Source organism: Rattus rattus, chromosome 9 (genome assembly GCF_011064425.1).
Source record: "Rattus rattus isolate New Zealand chromosome 9, Rrattus_CSIRO_v1, whole genome shotgun sequence".
In the NCBI taxonomy this organism is placed as follows: Eukaryota; Metazoa; Chordata; class Mammalia; order Rodentia; family Muridae; genus Rattus; species Rattus rattus.
The window spans coordinates 17,452,529-17,472,945 of NC_046162.1; the positions used below are offsets into that span (position 1 = coordinate 17,452,529).

Here is a 20,417-nt window from a genome sequence, read left to right on the forward strand (position 1 = left end):
TTTTTTTTTTTTTTTTTTTTTTCCGGAGCTGGGGACCGAACCCAGGGCCTTGCGCTCCTAGGCAAGCGCTCTACCACTGAGCTAAATCCCCAACCCCTACCCTTCTTCTATAAGGGTGTTCCCCCTCCCCAACCACCCTCATTCCCACTGCCCTCCCTGACATTCCCCTACACTGGGGGCTCCAGCCTTTGCAGGACAGAGGGCTTCTCCTCCCATTGGTGCCCAACAAGGCCATCCTCTGCTACATAGGCAGCTGGAGCCATGAGCTTTTGGGTAGTGGTTTAGTCCCTGAGAGCTCTGGTTGGTTGGTATTGTTGTTCTTATGGGGTTGCAAGCTCCTTCAGCTCTTTCAATCTTTTCTCTAATTCCTCCAACGGGGGACCTTGTTCTCATTTCAATGGTTTGCTGCTAGCATTCGCCTCTGTATTTGTCATGCTCTGGCTGAGCCTCTCAGGAGACAGCTATATCAGGCTCCTGTCAGCATGCACTTGGCTTCATCGATATTATCTAGTTTTGGTAGCTGTATATATATATGGGCTGTATCCCCAGGTGGGGCAGGCTCTGAATGACCATTCCTTCAGTCTCTGCTCCAAACTTTGTCTCCATATCCCCTCCTATGAATATTTTTGTTCCACCTTTTAAGAAGAACTGAAGCATCCCCACTTTGGTTGTCTTTCTTCTTGAGCTTCATGTGGTCTGTGAATTTTATCTTGGGTAATGAGCTTTTGGGCTAATATCCACTTATCAGTGAGTGCATACCACGTGTGTTCTTTTGTGATTGGGTTACCTCACTCAGGATGATATTGTCTAGTTCCATCCATTTGCCAATGAATTTCATGAAATCATTGTTTTTGATAGCTGGGAAGTACTCCACTGTGTAGATGTACCTCATTTTCTGTATCCATTCCTCTGTTGAAGGGCATCTGGGTTCTTTCCAGCTTCTCGCTATTATAAATAAGGCTGCTATGAACATAGTGGAGCATGTGTCTTTGTTGTATGTTGGAGCATCTGTTGGGTATATGCCCAAGAGAGGTATAGCTGGGTCCTCAGGTAGTACAATGTCCAATTTTCTGAGGAACCTCCAGACTGATTTCCAGAGTGGTTGTACCAGTCTGCAATCCCACCAACAATGGAGGAGTGCTCCTCTTTGTCCACATCCTAGCCAGCATCTGTTGTCACCTGAGTTTTTGATCTTAGCCATTCTGACTAGTATGAGGTGGAATCTCAGGGTTGTTTTGATTTGCATTTCCCTGATGACTAAGGATGTTGAACATTCCTTTAGGTGCTTCTCTGACATTCGATGTTCCTCAGCTGTGAATTCTTCAATTTGCTTTCTTATAGATCCCAAGACTACCAGCCCGGGGATGGCCCCACCCACAACAGGCTGGGTCCTTCTCCCTTGATCACTAATTGAGAAAATGCTTTGCAGCTGGGTCTCTTGGAGGCATTTCCTCAAGGGAGGCTCCTTTCTCTGCGATAACTCCAGCTTGTGTCAAGTTGACACACAAACTAGCCAGTACATGTGCTTACCACAGGAGCATGGATGTGTCCAGTGCTCTGGGGACACACATGATCACAAAGAGCTGGTACAGGAGGAGCTGTGAAACTACTCAATACCCACCTCTGGCCATCGCTCAACTCCTCCCTGGTATGAGCTTATGGCCATCGAGAGCCCAAAAGCAGTAAGTGGGCACAAGGCACTTCGGTTGGTCATGGAAATGGCTTAGAAACACATCTTGGAGTCTTACATGGGCCTCTGCTGCTCACTTCTTACCAGAAAGGCTGGTCTCACTTCACACAGCCTCCTCTACACAGTGAGGAGCTCTATAAGACCCATAATAGTGATCTTGTGGGGAACGTGTGTGCACATACACAGGTGTGCTCACATGTAGAGCTGGAGGAGGGTGTCGGGTGTTTTCTATTACTCTCCATTTTATTTTTGAGACTGAACTGAAGACTTACTAATCTGCCAGGATCAGCCTACCTCTGTCCCCCAGTGTTGGGGTTAAAGGCATGAGTGTGGCTGTGCCCTGCCTTTATGTGCGTGCTGGGGATTCAAACTCGGGCCCGTACACTGGCACAGCTCTTACCCACTGAACCATGTCTCTGTCTGAGGCTTTTGTTGTTGTTGTTGCTTTGAGACAAGGCCTAGGTTGACCTGGGTTCTGTTTGCCTAGCCTAGTGTCAGGGTTACAAGCCTGCACCACCATGTCTGTCAGAGCTGGGCTTCTATCATGGCTTGGGTAAGATTCCTGTCAGGAAGCACCAGGACATGACAAATGCATTGGGATGGCAGAGACCTCCAGCAAGAACTGTTGTGCCTCTGTGCAGCCTGCAGCCAGCAACGTAGAGGGTCTCCGGTGTTGCTTATGTGCTAGTGTGCACTTCCTCTTGGAGTTATTCTGTGTTCATGATGTTTGTTGGGATTTTTCTAGCTTGCGACCATATATTTGAATAATGTTAATGATTATTTTATACTACCATGAGCCCGGTGTAGAACTGGATCTTAACAACCAAACAGAACTGGGTCTTAACAACCAAGCTTCAGGCTCCTACCATGGTGGATACCAAGCTTCATCCCAGTGGGTGCAGCAACATCTGTAAATGAATCTTAAGATGGTTAAACATGAGTTCAAATGGCCCCAAGAATGGGTTTGCATGCCTGTGTTTGCACACATGTGTGTGTCTGTGTGCATGCATGCCAGCAGTTCATCATGGCTATCCTCCTGTACCTCTCTCCACCAGAATTCTTAAGGCAAGTTCCTCCAGTAAGCCAGGAACTCATTAGCTTAGCTGGGCTGACTGGCCAAGTTCCAGGGCTAGGATTTCAGACACTCGTGCTCACACATGCACGAGTGTGCGCACACACACACACACACATATGCACGAGTGTGCACACACACACACATGCACGCACGCACACATGCACACAAGCACACAGGCACAGGCACACACGCCCATGCCCACGCATGGCTCTGCTTTTCATGCAGGAGTGGAACTCTTCAGAAGGTTTGCACGTCAGGCACTTTTCTCAACGAGCTCTTTTAACTGAAGGTTTAGCTGCTGCAGGATAAGACAGTCATCTGCCCTTTCCGGCTGAGTGGCAGTGGGCTGGAAGAGCTTTTATTCATGAATGTGATTAACCCAAGGATGAGACCTGAAAGATATTGACGAGGGGACATTCTAGAGCAGAGTGACATCATCATTATAACTAGAGTGTCAGGAAGGGAAGGCAGAGTGCAGGAGTCATCAACGACGACACAACTCAAGAAAAGTTTCCAGGTTAAATGAACTGAAAGAAAGCAGGAAGTGCCTGACACAATGGATGAAAACAGACCCCCACCCCCACCCCCACACACCCTGGTAAAACTTTACAACCTCAGAGAGAACTTACGGAGGGCAAAAAGCAAGTTCCAAGACCAAGGGTCAAGAGTGAGTCTTGCACCTGATCTCAGAGCACGGGTCCTGGGAGCCACAAGATTCTTGGCAGCTCAATAGCACAGGCCAAGAATTTTACTTCTTAGCTCCAGTTCTTTGCCCATAAAATGGGCACAGTGTTTCAGGGTCCTTTAGAGATTTTCTGAATAGAAGTAGGAAGAACTTCCAGCTTCCAACTGGTCCTGTGATATCCTTGGGAACCCAGAAGACCTTGGGCTCTTACGGTGCTGAAGGTCTGCTCAAATCTGCTGGGAAGTGGGGGGTCACCACCCACCTATCCTCTGGTTTTGTTCGCTCTGGTTAGAGGAGTCACACAACAGTTCTCTAAGTCAGGCTCTTGCAATTTGAAATGTCTTGCATTAAGCTCCCAACCCATTAAAAAACTGTCTACAATCCACAATCTAGGTTACTCAGAGCAAGAACAATTTACTCCCTTATATCTAGAGGCCAGGATTCTGAAATCAGAGTGCTAGTGGGGCCATGCTCGTGTGTGTGTGTGTGTGTGTGTGTGTGTGTGTGTGTGTGTGTGTGTGTTACTTAGAACTCAGGGAAATCCTCCAGCCTCAGCCTCCCAGGTGCTAGGATTACAGGTCTAAACCATAATGCCTGGCAATACACTCCTACCGAAGGTTCTTGGGTAGTGGTTCTCAAGCTCCCTAATGCTGTGACCCCCCTTAATACAGTTCTTCATGTTGTGATGACCCCCCCAACCATAAAATTATTTTGTTGCTACTTTATAACTCTGATTTTGCTACTGTTATGAATTACAATATAAATAAGCCACCACAAGGGGTTGGAACCCACAGGTTGAGAAGCCCTGTTCTAGGCAGATCTCCTCTTGCTTCTCCTACCTCTGGTAGCACCTGTCAGTGCATTACTCTCTCCCCGTTTCCATCCGTACATGGCCTTTCTCCATGTTTCTCTGAATCACCTATTTAGTCATTGGATTTAAGCCAACCTGGATCCAGGATAACCTAACTTCATTAATTACATGTGTGCAAAGACCCCATGTCTCAACCAGGCTTGGTGGTATGCTATAGCAACATTCAGAAGGAGTAGACAGGATTGCAAGTTTGAGGACAACTGGGGCTGCATGGTAAGACACACACACACACACACACACACACACACACACACACACACACACACACACACACACCACCATCACCATCACCACCACCACCACCACCACCACCACCACCATCACCACCACCACCAGCACCACCACCACCACCACCAACCACCACTTTGAGGTTCCCTGTGGACACGGATTTTTTCAGGATACCAAAACATGTCCAAGCCTGTTAGTTTTGAGTATTCCTTTTCAGTTTGTCATTGGATTTGGAAGGGGATACTGTTCAAAACATTCCACAGCTCCTGTAGTTTCGTGTATTCATTCTTTTCAGTTTGTCATTGTCAGCCATGGAAGGGGATGACAAGAGCTTAACAAATACTCAGTGGGAGCTGGGCCAGGTGACAAACCTGAGAGGCTTAGACCCTCCCATCCAGTCCTCCTCTAAGTTTACCTTGCTGAAGCCACCAACCAGCTCCTCCTTACTTGGAACAGCAGTCACTTGAGGGGGCTTGTCGTCCCTGCTCCAGGAGATTTTAGTTTTGGGTTCAGAGCAAACCCTCAAGTGTAGGTAGAAAAGATCTGTCAACACATGAACATTATATAAGGTGTTGCTTGTCCTGCTTATTAACAATAGCCAAACTGGGTGTGGTGACACATGCTCGTAATCCCAGCACTCAGGAGGCAGAAGCAAGAATTTAAGAATCAACAACCTGACAAATTCAGGGCCAACCTGAGCTACCAGAGACTCTGTCTCAAAAAAGCTAGAAATAATAACAAGTCAACAAAGATAAAGGAAGCGAAGAGTAATTATTTTACAGACATCTTTCTTATTTTGTGTATTTACTCACTGAAGACTTGCTGGGGGATATCCGTAGCTAGTTTGAATACTCTTGGATTATGAGGGAATCTGCAAAAGAATTGGGTAGTCTTCAATCAGTCTTCTTTGCTTGTCTGGCAAAGACTCAAGACGCACGAACACTATCAGGAAGTCAATGGTGGAAAAGTGTGGTAGCGTCTGAGAAGCTCACCCTCACTGGTTGTACACATAACTTGTATTGGCAGCCTTGGGCATGACTCAACAGAAGCAAGAGGATTGCCTCTTCCAGTGGGAGGCTCTGTACCATCCTTGCCCTCCTGACTATCAAAACAACATGGGCGCTGCTAAGATCTCAGGGTCTGTCATGATGACTGCCCAGCACTCAGTCAACATGTTACTTTCTCTCAAGGCTCTGTGCGTGTGTGTGTGTGTGTGTGTGTGTGTGTGTGTGTAAATATCTACCTGTGTGTAGAGACCAGAGGTTGATGTCAGGTGTCTCTCTTAGTCACTCTCCTCTTTAATTTTTGAGACAAGTTCTCTTATGAACCCCAGAGCTCACCAGTTTGTCAAGACTAGCTGTCCAGTGAGCTCTGGGAATCCCCCTGTCTCTGGCTCCCCGGTGTGGGATTATAGGTGTGTCCTTTCTCTCACCTTTCACGTGGGTGCTGGGGAATCTGGACTCTTGTCTTTGTGTGCCTGAGGCGAGTGTTTCGCTAACTGAGCATCTCCCAGCCCTTGCGTGGTTTCTTATGCTTTGCCATCAAAGTTCTCAATGAGCAGGGAACCTTACATATGAGGGAAAGTGAGATCAGAGGCTGGGGCAGGTAAAGCATTCTGTAAGTGTTTGTAGAGTTTGTGCAAACACATTCTAGTTCATACTGGGTCAGAATGTACACTCTTAGCGAATCTGAGATGGAGAGATCTGGTGGATCTGGTAGCACCATGTATTGGGTGTTTGGAGAAAGCCATTCCATCTATCCCATACATCCTAGGTATGAAGGCCTTTGTACTTTGTGGAGATGGAGAAGTAGGACTCTTCTGTGGATCCCTCTGGCTCTTAGCATTGTGCCATCATGATTAATATTGTTTTGTAGAACTCTCTGTTACATCCAGTCTGTCTCCAGGCAGAGTCGATCCTGTCCTCATAACCAATCATCCTTCCACAGCATAGGAAAGATTCGAACGTACATCACCATACCAATGGCTTAGGTACAGTGCTGGTACCTCAGTCCCAGACCTCGAGGGCCTACAGAATGATCCACACCCTAGCCTAGAGGGCATCTCTGGCTGCTTGTAGGCTTTGACAGCAGGGGATGCAGCCTCACCACTTCCAGAAACACACAGACAAGAGAAGGGAAGCCATCAGTATGCTCATCTCCCACATCCAACAACTGATGTGCCCTGCCGCTAGCAGGGTGACGTCAGGAATTTAAAAGTTGCTGTAAATGGTGGGTGCATTGAGATGGTCTGTGGGAGGCAAGGAGAAGTGCGGACAGGTGAGTTTTCCCATCTTTTAAAGTGACCAGGAAGGGAGGCAGGAATGCATTGAAGGGAGAAAAAATGGAAATGGTGAGACCTTCCCCTGAGAGCCTCTTACCAAGGTGGGTTGAGAGAGGAGATGGGCAGGTCCGGGGCTGGGTTGCGGTGAGCTTCAAGAGTGAAATAGCTTCCAAAATCTGAGGTCTGCTTTTAAAACACGAACTTACTATTGCCCTTTGTGGGACTTTGGTCGCGTTATGTTCCAGTTCCCGTCTTCACATCTCTAAGTGAGGGGCAATAATGTCTTCCTCGGGGGTTGTGGTCAGCAACAGGTCATGAGGGAAAGCGTCTGCTGGTCTCTGGCCCTGGGGCATTCAGGCCAGTATCAGCTGACCACTAGAGCTTGTTAGCTTTTGCTGTGTGTTCCAGTTTTCCAAACCTCAGATACAGGAGGCACATAGTAACTGCTCAGTAAACCTCCATTTTTATCTTTATTCTGAAATAATTAGAGTTAGGAGAAAGTTGTAAAAATACTAGGGCGTGCCTCTGCGCCTTACGCTCAGTTTCCCCTAATGTTAGTGTGTTAGGTAACCATGGGACACAGAATGCCATTAAACAAACTGCATGTTTCACCAGCGTCCTTCCTACTGTCTCTTCTTGTTCTCTGGGCAATTTGGCTGTGGAGTATTTCTCGGACTAAGTTCCTTCCTCGTGCTTTCTCACAATTAGATGGAGGTTTTGCACTTTGGGCTGGAACATATCAGCCGTGACACGTTTTTTTTTTTTTTTTTTTTTGTTTTTTTTTCGACTGGGGACCAACTCAGGGCCCTCATGCTTCCTAGGTAAGCGCTCTACCACTTAAATCCCCAGCCCGTGACACGTTTATTTTAAAAGTTCCTATCCGTTTACTCTGGTGCAATGCACACCACATAAAACCCATCATTTGTGCTGTTTTACTTTATCATTAAAGCAATTCAAAGGCACCGACCGGTACATTCATAACGCGTGCACCCACTGCAGAACTCACGGCGTTGTGTTCCTGCTAGTTCCAGACTTTTTCATCACCCCAAAGGAAGCCCCGGGCTTGATAGTGTTGTCAATATCACACATCCATCACCTGTATTCTCTCTGTGGATTTGCTTGTTCTGGGCATTTTACACGAAAACAACCACACAACATGTGGCCTCTTGTGTTTGGTTTCTTTTACCCAGCGTGCCTCAGAGGTTGTAGTAAGTGTGCTTCATTTTTATAGTTGAATAATATTCGGTTGCATAGATTTTACTTTCCTATAATTCCACAGTGAGTATGGACTTCTGGGATGGGCCTAAGAGGTGTGGGAAGGAAGAGTCAGTCTCCTGGGGTTGGCAGAAAAGCACTGTACCGTGAGGCGGCCAGGGTGGGACCAGGGAATATAGGATTGTGTTTATTCGGGCCGGAGTTTACACAGACCAGTGTAGAACTTGTTCATGGGAAGCTGATTTCTTTGAAAGTTTCTCCTGTGGAGAGGGAAAAAACAGTTGTTCATGTGAAGGATGAGAGGTCTTCAGAAAACTTCCCCAGGGGTTGGAAAAGGTGATTCTCAGTGGCGCTGACTTTAGAAAGTATCAGAGGCGGCTTGGCTGGTGATGATTATTTTCATCCCTAAGCAAGTTCAGAGGGGCCTAGCGCCACTGGGAACACGCCTTCATTGCTGGCAGAGGGGAGGTCACAATCGGGCAAAGTCAGGGGTTGAAAACTTCGTTGTATCCAAAAGGTAACCTGCCCTCGGATGCTTCCTGTGCGGACTTGGGGGGCCAGGCTGCGGGGCGGGTAGTCAGAGGCAGTCAAGGCCTTGGAGGAAGGCGGAGGCCTGGTGCCCACAGCAGGCGGCCCGGGCGCGGAGCGGCCCGGGGCGGAGGGCGGAGCCCAGAGCGCGTCCGCCGGGCCCCGCCCCGCTGCAGCCCCGAGCCCGGCGCGCGCTCTTAGGCTGGGTGGCGCGCTGCGGGTGCGCGTGTCCTGGCTTGGCGGTGGCGTGCGCGGGGCGCGCGTGCGCGCTGCGGCAGGGGAGAGGGGGCGCGGGCGCGCGTCTGTCAGTGACAGCGGGAGGGGGAGGGGCGGGGATGGTGGTGGTGGCGGCTGCGGCGGCTGCTCTTCCGACATGAGGCAGTGGCTGCGGGAGAGCGGGCGGCGGGGCGCAGCCGCAGCGGCATCTGTAGCTCGGGCAGGGCCCCTGGGGCGTGGGCGCGGCGTGCAGGCGACAGGCGTGCGGGCCGGCCGGCGTCGCGGGAGTCAGACTCTGCGGCAGCCCGCACCGCCGTCCGCGGAGGGACCGGCGCAGTGCCCCGAGCTCGGCCCTGGGCAGGGGTGCGGCGCGTTCTGCTGCGGGCAGCAGGCCCTGCTAGACCCGCTGCTCCGACGGGCGGCCCTCGGGCTCCGCAAGCTCGCGGGCCGGGACACGGGGCAGGGTAGCCCGCCGGTGCTCAGCGGCGCGGGGACCGGACGCGGCAGGAGCCGCAGGTCGGCCCGCGCGCTTTGACGCACCGGGCGCCGCTGCGGCAGGATGAAGCGCTGCTCGCCTACGGCCGAGTTGTTTTTGCGAAAGCTGCTCCTGGTGCCCGGAGCGCTCAAGGTCTGAACTTCCCTCTGGAGCTGCAGTTGGAGGCGCACGGGGAGAGGCCACCAGCGGGCGACGGCGCCCGAGGGGGAGCGCAGCGCAGCGCGCCAGGGACTTAAGACTCTGCGCGGCCGCCGCACGAGAACCCCGGGAGCACCAGGTACGGCCGGTGCGGTTCTCGCTTGCCTTGGCGCTTTTATTCGCCTTTATGGGCAGTTTTTGTGAACATATGGTGCCTTCCCAAGTGGCTCGCCAGAGCTCGCACTCGCCACAGGCACGGGTCTCGTGGCCCTCCGGGAGTGTGTGTAGTAAGGCGGCTCTAATTCTGCTGCTTTTGCCTGCAGGTACCCCTGACCTGTTCGGGAAAGGTTCCAAGAGCTCGGCAACATGGCTTCCTCACCCCACCAGCAGCTGCTGCATCACCATAGCACCGAGGTGAGCTGCGACTCAAGCGGAGACAGCAACAGCGTGAGGGTCAAGATCAACCCTAAGCAGCTGTCCTCCAACACCCACCCGAAGCACTGCAAGTACAGCATCTCCTCCAGCTGTAGCAGCTCGGGAGACTCAGGGGGCCTTCCCCGGCGGGTGGGCGGCGGGGGTCGCCTGAGAAGACAGAAGAAGCTGCCCCAGCTGTTCGAGAGGGCCTCCAGCCGGTGGTGGGACCCCAAATTCGACTCCGTGAACCTGGAGGAGGCCTGCCTGGAGCGCTGCTTTCCGCAGACCCAGCGCCGCTTCCGGTACGCACTCTTTTATGTGGGCTTCGCCTGCCTTCTCTGGAGCATCTATTTCGCTGTCCACATGAGATCCAAAGTGATTGTCATGGTGGTCCCGGCTCTGTGCTTCCTGGTGGTATGTGTGGGCTTTTTCCTGTTTACTTTCACCAAGCTGTACGCCCGGCATTATGCGTGGACCTCGCTGGCTCTCACCCTGCTGGTGTTCGCCCTGACCCTGGCTGCGCAGTTTCAGGTTTGGACACCTCTGTCGGGACGTGTTGACAGCCCCAATCATACTCTCACGGCCAAGGCGGCGGACACTTGCTTATCTCAAGTGGGGAGCTTCTCCATGTGCATCGAAGTGCTCTTTTTGCTCTACACGGTCATGCATTTACCTCTGTACCTGAGCTTGTTTTTGGGGGTGGTCTATTCTGTCCTTTTTGAGACCTTCGGTTACCATTTCCGAAATGAAGACTGCTTTCCTTCCCCGGACCCTGGGGCCCTGCACTGGGAGCTGCTGAGCAGAGCCCTGCTCCACGTGTGCATTCATGCCATTGGGATCCATCTGTTTGTCATGTCTCAGGTGAGGTCCAGGAGCACCTTCCTCAAGGTAGGACAATCCATTATGCACGGCAAAGATCTGGAAGTAGAGAAAGCCCTGAAGGAGAGGATGATTCACTCCGTGATGCCGAGAATCATAGCTGACGACTTAATGAAGCAGGGGGATGAGGAGAGCGAGAATTCTGTCAAGAGGCATGCCACCTCCAGTCCCAAGAACAGGAAGAAGAAGGCCTCCATCCAGAAAGCGCCCATAGCATTCCGCCCCTTTAAGATGCAGCAGATTGAAGAAGTCAGTATTTTATTTGCAGACATCGTGGGGTTCACCAAGATGAGTGCTAACAAATCTGCTCACGCCTTGGTAGGGCTACTCAATGATCTGTTCGGCCGCTTCGACCGGTTGTGCGAGGAGACCAAGTGTGAGAAGATTAGTACCCTGGGAGACTGTTACTACTGTGTGGCAGGGTGTCCGGAGCCCCGGGCAGACCATGCCTACTGCTGTATCGAGATGGGCTTAGGCATGATAAAAGCCATCGAGCAGTTCTGCCAGGAAAAGAAAGAGATGGTGAACATGCGAGTTGGGGTTCACACGGGGACGGTCTTGTGTGGCATCCTGGGCATGAGGAGGTTTAAATTTGATGTGTGGTCCAATGATGTGAACTTGGCTAACCTCATGGAGCAGCTGGGAGTGGCCGGCAAAGTCCACATATCCGAGGCCACTGCAAAATACTTAGACGACAGGTACGAAATGGAAGATGGGAGAGTTATGGAGCGTCTTGGGCAGAGCGTGGTCGCTGACCAGTTGAAAGGTATGTGCTCTTCTTTGGCATCTCCCTCCCTGTCCTGTTTGCACCCCACGGTATGAACAACACTTGGAAATCCTACCCTGTCCAGCATTAGCGTCTGCAGGCAGTCGGTTGTCTCGGGACAACTGGCTGTGGGGAATCAGTGTGCCTGTTTTTCCTAGCGAGTCAGAGTTACAGACCCAGTCACACTGCAGACAGGGACACAGAGACAGGGCTGACCTAGATAAGACCTTAGAAGGAAGGAGGACTTTGAAAACTCACACCCTGCCTGTTGGCTGCCGAGTCTCAGAAATTCTGCTGGAAAGCCGGGTGGGGTGAGTGTGTGGGTATCAGAGACCTTTGGAAGTTGCAACTTTTTAACACTTAAAGGAATTGCCTTGAAATCCCGGGCAGGGCAGATGTTTCCCTATCTCTTTTGACAAAATGGTCAACCCCAATGAGCCCCTTGTCTTCTTCAGGTCTTGTTTTGCTTATGGTCAAAATTGGGCTAGAAGACTGACTCTTCTGTAGGATCTTGGAGAATTAGACATATGTGCCTGTCAGCACACAGTACCTTTGCCTGAATCAGTCAATGCGTCCCTCCTTCCCTCCCTCCCTTCCTCCCCCCCTCTCCTGAGTTTTCATTTCTGTCTTTCAGCTTTCATTCAGTGCTTTGTTACTTTATCTGCCTGGCTTCATACAGCCCAGATTTCAGAACTCCCAACTCCACAAGCTGCGAGGTGCTTTGGAGGTGGAGTTCTTAATGTCTCCCTTACTCCCTCGGATTCACATCTGGCCTCTTTGTCTTTAGTCTCAAGGTCCTTACTGACCTTGGAATTTTTGCTGAGTTACATCTTACTTTAGTTTATTTTCTTATTTTTATATAGGACAGAAGTCTCTGAGGTCTGGGAAATGGATGAGTAAAATGGGACCTGAAACAAGTATCCTTAGTAATCTGCTACATTTCTTGCCCCATTTCCCTGCAATTTTAAACAGTCCCTGTGTTTTACTATACTTTTTTATTTTTGTTTTTGGGTTTTTGTTTTGTTTTGTTTTTTGGAAACAGGGTTTCTCTTTGTAGCCCTGGCTATCGTGGAACTTGCTCTATAGACAGACTGGCCTCAAACTCACAAGATCCTCCTGCCTCTGCCTCCTGGGTGCTGGGATTAAATGTGTACACCACCACTTTATAAATCTTCAGGATTGAGGGGACATTTATTTTAGAAGTATATAAAGAATTCCCATGGACTTTGAAAAGCTACATTAAAGCTGTATTGTGTTCTGTGGTACCCAAATGCCACACAATTACACAATTAAAAATCCCCAGGAGAGGGAACAGAGAGGTGACGGCTTAAATCGGACAGGGAAATCAGAGAGTGGCTGAGTTGTACTAGTGTGCTCTGTCTGCCTTATAGCACTGAAGGGAGTTCAGAGGGAGTTTGTGATCTGGGCTCTCTTGTCATTTATTCTTCTCTGGACAGGGAGGGTTTTCTTTCTCCTGAGTTTTTGTTAGTTGTTAAACTATTTATGGACATAGCAGGAGATATTTCACCAGAGACTTCCCTTGGTTTAAAGAGATTCAAATGTGGGCATTGACCAGCTCACAAATGACACTTTGAGTTCCCTTGGAAAGATCTCGCTATGACAAGTGACTTTGTAGTTATGACTGTGGCACCTGCTTTGGGGCTTCATGGTCCTGGTGCCCTCCTTGACATTTTGGTGTTTTTAGGGATTGTGGCACAGTTGTAGGCTGTGGTGCTGAACCACACTGCAGTGCAGTGTGTGTAAAGATTGAATGTGTGGGTCTCAGGACAGCAGAGGCAAGGCAGTTTTGTGACATAGCGTACTTTGTGTGAAGTAGCCTTTGGACTTCAGAAACAATAGGTGTAGTTTAAGTGTACTTGGAAGTTTTAAAGTCATAGAATTCTTGGAAATACCAGTGTTTGTTAATTTATTGGTGATTTTTTCCCCCTTTTAATTTATAGACCAAGGGTTTCAGAGAAATCCCCTCAAGAAAAATAAGAAAAGAAATCCCGGGTGGGGGGTGGGGCGATGTTTTTTTTCTTTTTTAAAGTTTAATTGCAAATAAACTTAATCGTTTCAAATAGTATAAACTTGGTAAGTCAACTTAAGAAGAAATGTGCATTATGTACGTACAAAAAGTTTGTAAATGGACAGAGAAAGGAAGAAGCAGAGGAAAGGAAGGAAGAAAAGATAGAAGGCTCAGATGAGATAGAAGGCTGGGATGGACTGTTGCTGATTTTTAAGTTCAGTATTCTCTCCTTGAACCATTTTCTCAAGACTGGTGTATGTATGTATGTATGTATGTATGTATGTATGTATGCATGCATGCATGCATACATGATGTATGTATGTATTTTCCTCTGCTCATTTTGAAAAATGCATGGACAGGACTCTAGCAGTAGCATCCGTCTGCTCAGCTCCCCGAGCCCTTTTCAAAGTGTTTGCCTTCTTTACTCCTTATCCCCCTTCATATTCTGGAATCGTGGCAGCATGGCAAGGCCAGTTCTGTGCAAAGGATCTGAATAGAATGCTGATCTCTTATTTCTTCCCGTTCGTATTTTCTCCCTCTGTTTTCCTTTGTCTGTCTGTCTGTCTGCCTCCCCCAATTATAACACTCCTATGTCTGTCCACCACTGTGAACAGACCCATGGCAGTCCCAGCCTTGGCAGAGTTGTTGCAGAGTGTGTCTGTATGTTTGGGACACAGAGAGAGACAGGGGCTTGAGTGAGCCCTGAGACCAAGCTCTACAGTAGGCAAAGGAAGAGCTCTAAGTACAGAGCACACAGCCTGGGCCTAGGCTGTCACTCGTGTTTCTCAGTAGGATTGGGCTGTTGGACCCAGCTCATGGGGACTGGGAAGTCAATGGGTGACCTGAGGAGTTGGTTGGGGCTTACGTGAAAGGCCTGGTGATCTCGAGCTGAAAACTCAGTTCTGGCGCTCGTGGCCTGGAAGGGGGATGAGCCTGGAGATGAATGTGCTATTTGAACAGTTCCTCGGTGAGAGGGTCGGGGGCAGCCTGTGGGGAAGGTAGCTGCAGTGTCGGTGGAGATGAGGGGACAGGTGCTAGCTGTGTTAAGATAACCCAATGGGACTCCAAGCCAGGCTTAATCAGAGGCTGGGCTGGGGTGTGGCGGTTTCATAGTTTGAAAGTGAGAGAGCCTTTCAGGTTTCTGGAACTGGCCTGGAGATTTTCGGATTAAAGAAGGGTCGGCATGGCATTGCTGTGGTGAGAAGGAGGGAGACGGATCTGGCTGAAGAAGATTGAACAGGTCTGGAAACCTTGACTCAGTTCTGGGTTCTGGGGCTACAATAGGGTACAAAAGATAAAGCGTCCTGTTCTCATCGTGTGGAGGCTGGGGTTCGAATGAACAACTGGCTCTCTTAGTCTCAGACAGGGGAGTTAGCTTGTGGGTTAATTGAGAAGCCCAAGATTTTGGAAATGATCCACAGAGTAACAGCGGTTATGAAACCGAGGCGAAACAGCTAAATTTGAGCCACAGGAAGAGTGCTCCTGCTGTAGTGTTGAGATAAACCTCAAAGCTAGAGGGATCCTGGCCATTCTGTGTGCTGCCACCAATGGCTGAGGCCTGCTATCCAGAGGTTTGCTTCTTCCTGTGGTAGATGTGGAGTTCTGGGGGGGCAGAAAGTGAAACTGTCTCCAGCTGCCCTCTCCCCCTCCATGTGGAGAGGGTTAAGCTTCACAGAAAGAATTCCTGGTTGCCATTGCACTGTTAGTCATACAGATAAAGACATTTCCCCAAAATTCAGGCTGTGAAGCCTCCAGGAGAGAAACTTGGCTTCCACCACATACGTGCTAGGGTAGCGTCTCCCATACACACAGAGACACAGCTTCTCAGGAAGCAAGTGGCTTAGAGAAGATGAAGCAGAAAATGTGGGTTCACAGCGGGCAAAGGAGACCAAAGCCAACTGTGGAGAGGCGGCCCTGTGAGTTCCGTCTGTCTGAGACGATGCCTTGCTAAGCAGCGTGCGTGAGTATAACCCAGGCTGGGCTTAAGCTTGCAGTCCTCCTGCCTCAGCCTCTCCAGTGCTAGCATGTGCTGCCGTGCCTGGCCTTTTCTATGTCAATCTTTTCAGGCCCTTTGGGACCAAATTACATGGCTTCGAATAAGACGCACACAGCTGTTAATTCCCAAGATAAGCTTCTGAGTGAATTAACTTTTGGCAAGGAAATTAAGAATAAGGTTTGCTGATTTCCTGATGGAATGCAGAGGGAAAGAAGGTAATCTTTTTGGGTAGAATTACTAAGAGGGAGGAAAACTAAGAACAAGGTTCATAATAATTGTTTCTGATGACCTGCCAGAGGTGCAAAGCCACACTGACTTTCCTATGCTTGGGTACACTGTGTGCAAGTGCGTCTGGTGGTCATGGTTTTGGTGTTTCTGGTGGGATTTTGGTGTGCTTGTCTACCCAGTCGTCATTCATCGGTGTGGCTACCTTTTTGGTGATGACGAGAAACTGGTGGCCACACAAAGAGTGGGGCAAAGTGGCACCATATCTACCGGGCTCTGGCATTCATGTGCAGTTTGCATTTGCGACACTTCAGACTTTCCTAAACAGGACCTGGAACACCAGGGGGATTTTATAAAGAGAAGGAGCTGAGCTTCACAGGAAGGGATACCTGCAGATGGCCAGGGGGAGGGGCAGGTTTCCCCAAGGAACACCAGAGAAAGCTGAGATGATGTCCTACTGTTGAACCTGCTACACTGTGTTGGACCAGCCACCCCCTGCCGCAACTTGACTGGGAATTTGTGAAGGAAGCCGCAGTGGACTCTCCTGCCTTTGGAAATTGGGTGTGTACTCTAACATTTATCAGTGTACTGGAGTGTTTGGTACCCTCTGTGTTGAGTTGAGTGAAAGACTCAGGTCCTTGGAATAGGTGAGAATGGCAGTCTTCTCCTCTGTACTGCAGTAGCAACAGGGTAGAGGCCCTGGAGGCCGACAGTGGGACCCTCGTAGATTTGAGCACAGGGTGAAGAAAGTCCTAGGCCTGGGACATTCCGGTTTATGAAGTTTTCTGCAAGCTAATAGCTCAAAGCATTTGGTCTCAGGGTCCCTTTGCGCTCCTAAGTTATTGAGGTCACTGTTTGTCCATAGATTTTTCTTTCACCCCACTAGAAACCAAATAGAGAAATTTAAACAAATATTTTGAATTTAATTTCAAAATAACAAGCCACCACATTACTATAAACAATATTTTAATAAAAATAAAAACATCTAAGAAGTAACTATTTTCAGACATAAGGAATTGGTGAGAATGGGAGGGTCTGTTTTGCAAGTTTGTTTAATGTCTGCGTTAATGAAAAGTTAATTTGAGAAATTATAGACTCTGTACAGTGGAAACTCTCCGTGTTAGTCTTCCTTGAGTGCTGGTTGTGTTGTTGTAACTGCCTCAGTGTGCACTCTGTCCCTGGGTAGTGAAGGACACTTAGCGCATAGCACATCTGTGGATGCAGATGAGGCCTTGGGAAGTGAAGGACCGTTTTATTGAGATCACTGTGGGCATTTTTCTTTCTCCATGCCAACATTAACAAACGGGAGTTTCTTAAAGCTCCGTGACGACATGGAGCCCTGGGCCTTGTTCTTGGTTTCTTTTGTACGTTGTCACAGGATGTTTCACTGGGTCTTCAAATGAGTTTTCTCTTCAGCTGTGACTTTACGGTGACATACATTGGTCATTTGGAGAAATCTGAAATCTTTTCCCAGTTCCAAACACGTCCTAAGTGTTGCTGTCAGGACAGACTGTCTATAAACACTGGGCAGATGCTGACTTGACAGTGTCTGGTATATATATGCTCTCCAGAATTCCCATCTTCACGTCAGAGTCTGAACTTTTATCGCTGACAGCAAACAGTTTTGATTTCCGTGAAGCGGCAGCCTCATTTAGTTTTTCAGACACAGTCTGGCAGCACTCAGGCTCGTGTAGAGTTTGTCTGTAGGTCAAGTACTGATGGTGTTCCAGGAGAAAGGCCAACAATTTAGCTTGCAGCCCCTAGCTGCATGGTGGCACTCCTGACAGCCTTGGGACCTTGGTGTGTGACACAGTGCTGGAGGCATGTTTCCTGTTTTATCACAGAGACTACTAAGAGACACATACCCAAGGCTGAGGTTTAATAGTCATTACTGCTTCATCAAGGACGTTCTTCAGTGAAACTGTTTTCCTCTGCATGCATGGCATGGCTAAGAGCTCCATGACAGTACAGTTTGGTCCTTTGCCTTGTGTAGCACATGGTGTTAGCGTTTTTACCCTGGTAGCTATCGTAACACCGTGACACACCTGAAAAGGCAAATAAGGTCTTTGAGACTTTATGAAAATAGTTTTGCCCAGCTAGCAGTGTTTGTCCCTACCACGCATGGTATTATGGGTTTGATCTGCAGCATAAAACTGGGTATGGCGGTCATGCCAGTATTCTCAGCAGCAGGGTCGGAAGTTCAGGGTCGTCCTCAGTTACATAATGAGTTTGAGGACAGTCTGAATTAGATGAAGCCCTGGCACGCACAGAGAAATAGAAAAAAAAGGCAGGGCTAAATGTATATTGCCCAAATATAATCATATACGCGACAGGCATTTTACGTGTATTGTGGAAGGAGCTAGTGACTTTAGTTCAAAAATTTTGCTTTTCCTTAAAGCTCCTCTGTGAGAACTTTGGTGTTGTTTTGCAGCTTTTTAAAGTGTCCACTCTCTCGCCCTGTAATTTAGTGGTTAGGTGCTTGGATTAGGTTTTCTGTTCTGTGTCTCTTCATTGCAGGACCTGACAAGCTGCCTGGGGGCTCTAAGTGCACAGAGGACAGATCTTCTGATAAGAGGGGGAGAATCAGATGAGATGCTTCAAGTGATTAGCATAGGGACTTGTTTACATAGTGTCAGTGGCCGTTCAGTCACCAAGAACCAAGTCTCCCCCTCTGGGGCAAGTTATATTTTGTCTTCACAGAAGGCCCTTCTCCTTTGCTACACTTGTCCGGTGAACTCTGAAACCCAGAACACACCAGGGACTGGGACTGTGTCAGTTTCTTGAATTCAGAAGGACAAGTATCCAGACTGCGAGCCTACAGCTTGCTCTGGTTACACTGTAGCGGCTGAGCTTGGCAGCTTCCTCACTGCAAGCCCCGGGGGAGCTCACCAATATTGTTCTTGGGCAGCTTCAAGTCCCTACAGCTTTGAGGTACTTAGAATGATGTGGCCCTAGATAATTGAGGAATTATGGGAAAATCCTCAGCTTTGCGAGCCTGGGGATATGGCTGAAGTTTAAGCAAAAGCTGTTATTCTACTGTAAACTCTTTTTATTTACTCACTAAAAACTGAAGGAGTTGGTACCCTTGGTGAGGCATGGACAAAGACCTGGAGACAGACTGTGGTCCTCTCCTGGAGTATATGACCCGGATGTGTGAGGAGCCACCAGTCAGGTGACCACACAACAACTGTGTACCAGACTTGCCAGTTTTATGTTTATATTAATAGACATATATTTATGTAAGGCCAAGCAAGACAGACTTCTGTTGTCTCCATTTTGTGAGTGAGGGAATTGAAATAGGGAGAGGTTCAGTAATTTATAATATTCCCTCCACTGGAAAGAGTTACCAAGTGGTTAATCCAAAGGAATGTATCAGAAAACGGGAGTACCCACCTCATTGAGTTGTAGCGATTAAACGTTAAGTACATGTCAAGTGCTTAGGAAGGACTTGGCATCAGAGAGGTCCAGCAGCTGAGTGCTTTGAAAGGGGTGATTCTTCAGCAGCACCCAGAGCAATCGTACCTCTCTCTACCCCTCTGTGGTTCACACAGCACTTTTACATGTCTGCCGTCCCAGCTGCTGTGAAATCCTATCACTGTGACACGTGTGTAAAGGTTTTTATGCCATTGGCCTCATTCCTTCCCTTTTTATTTTGGTTGGTTCTTTTTAGAACTTTTTGTTTATTCTGTGTGTGTGTGCATGTGCTCGTTCACCCGTGTGTGTGTGTGTGTGTGTGTGTGTGTGTGTGTGTGTGTACGCGTGCACGCTCCTGGAATGTGGAGGCCAGAGGAGAACTTTTGAAAATTGCTTCTTTTCTTTCAGCATGGGACCTTAAGCTTGCGTAGCCAGTGCTTTTACCACTGAACCACCTTGCCAGCCCTGTTTCAAATTGGTTTTCTTAAGAAGAGATTATTTTAATTATACACATGTGAAGGCTTTCCTGAGGAGGCCAGAGGTGCTGGATCCCCCCAGAGTTGGAGTTATGGGTGTTTGGGAGCCACCTGATGTAGTTGCTGGGAACCCAGCTCTCTTCTGCAAGACCAGTGTGATCTCCTAAGCTGTGAGCCATCTCTCCAGCCCCCAGTTATTTCCTTAACAGCTTTCTCAAGGAAACAGTGGGTTTCTTCATGATACATATAGACTTCTCTTTGATTTTATTTGATTTATATTAGTTGACATTCCATTAGAGATATCACTTTTTTTTTTTTCCTGAGTCAGGGTTTCTCTGTGTAGCTCTGGCTACAGAGTCCTGGAACTTGGCTCTTAGACCAGGCTGGCTTTGAACTCAGAGATCTGCCTGTCTTGCCTCCAGCGTGCTGGGATTAAAGTCATGTGTCACCACACACAGCTGAAGATCTTTTTCTGAAAAAAAAATTTTTTTCCTTTTTCTTTTATTCGAGCTGGGGACTGAACCCAGGGCCTTGTGCTTGCTAGGCAAGTGCTCTACCACTGAGCTAAACCCCAACCCCAATATTTTTATTTTTAATTGTGTGCATGTTTGTGTATCTATGTGGGCATTTGTGTGTGTGAGTTCAGTTGACTGTGGAATCCCCTGGAACTGGAATTATAGGTGATTGTGAGTCAACCAACATAAGGTCTAGGAACCAGACTTCAGGTCCTCTTGAAGAACAGCAAGCACGCTTAACTGCTGAGCCACCCCTCTACAGAATGCCCCATTTTGATAC

General features: G+C 48.7%; 1 protein-coding gene across 2 annotated transcripts in view; it reads left to right on the plus strand.

Moving 5' to 3' along the window:
• The first annotated feature begins 9,381 nt into the window (after window positions 1–9,381).
• Adcy9 (adenylate cyclase 9) overlaps window positions 9,382–20,417 on the plus strand; it is a 125,652-nt gene continuing 114,616 nt past the window's right edge. The window contains exons 1-2 of one of the 2 annotated variants that reach the window (XM_032914300.1): window positions 9,382–9,562; window positions 9,747–11,482. In XM_032914300.1, coding sequence (XP_032770191.1) covers window positions 9,790–11,482 — 1,693 coding nt within the window. In that variant the 5' untranslated portion in view covers window positions 9,382–9,562; window positions 9,747–9,789. The remainder of the gene's footprint in view (window positions 9,563–9,746; window positions 11,483–20,417) is intronic. The other variant, XM_032914298.1, reaches the window with a different exon arrangement.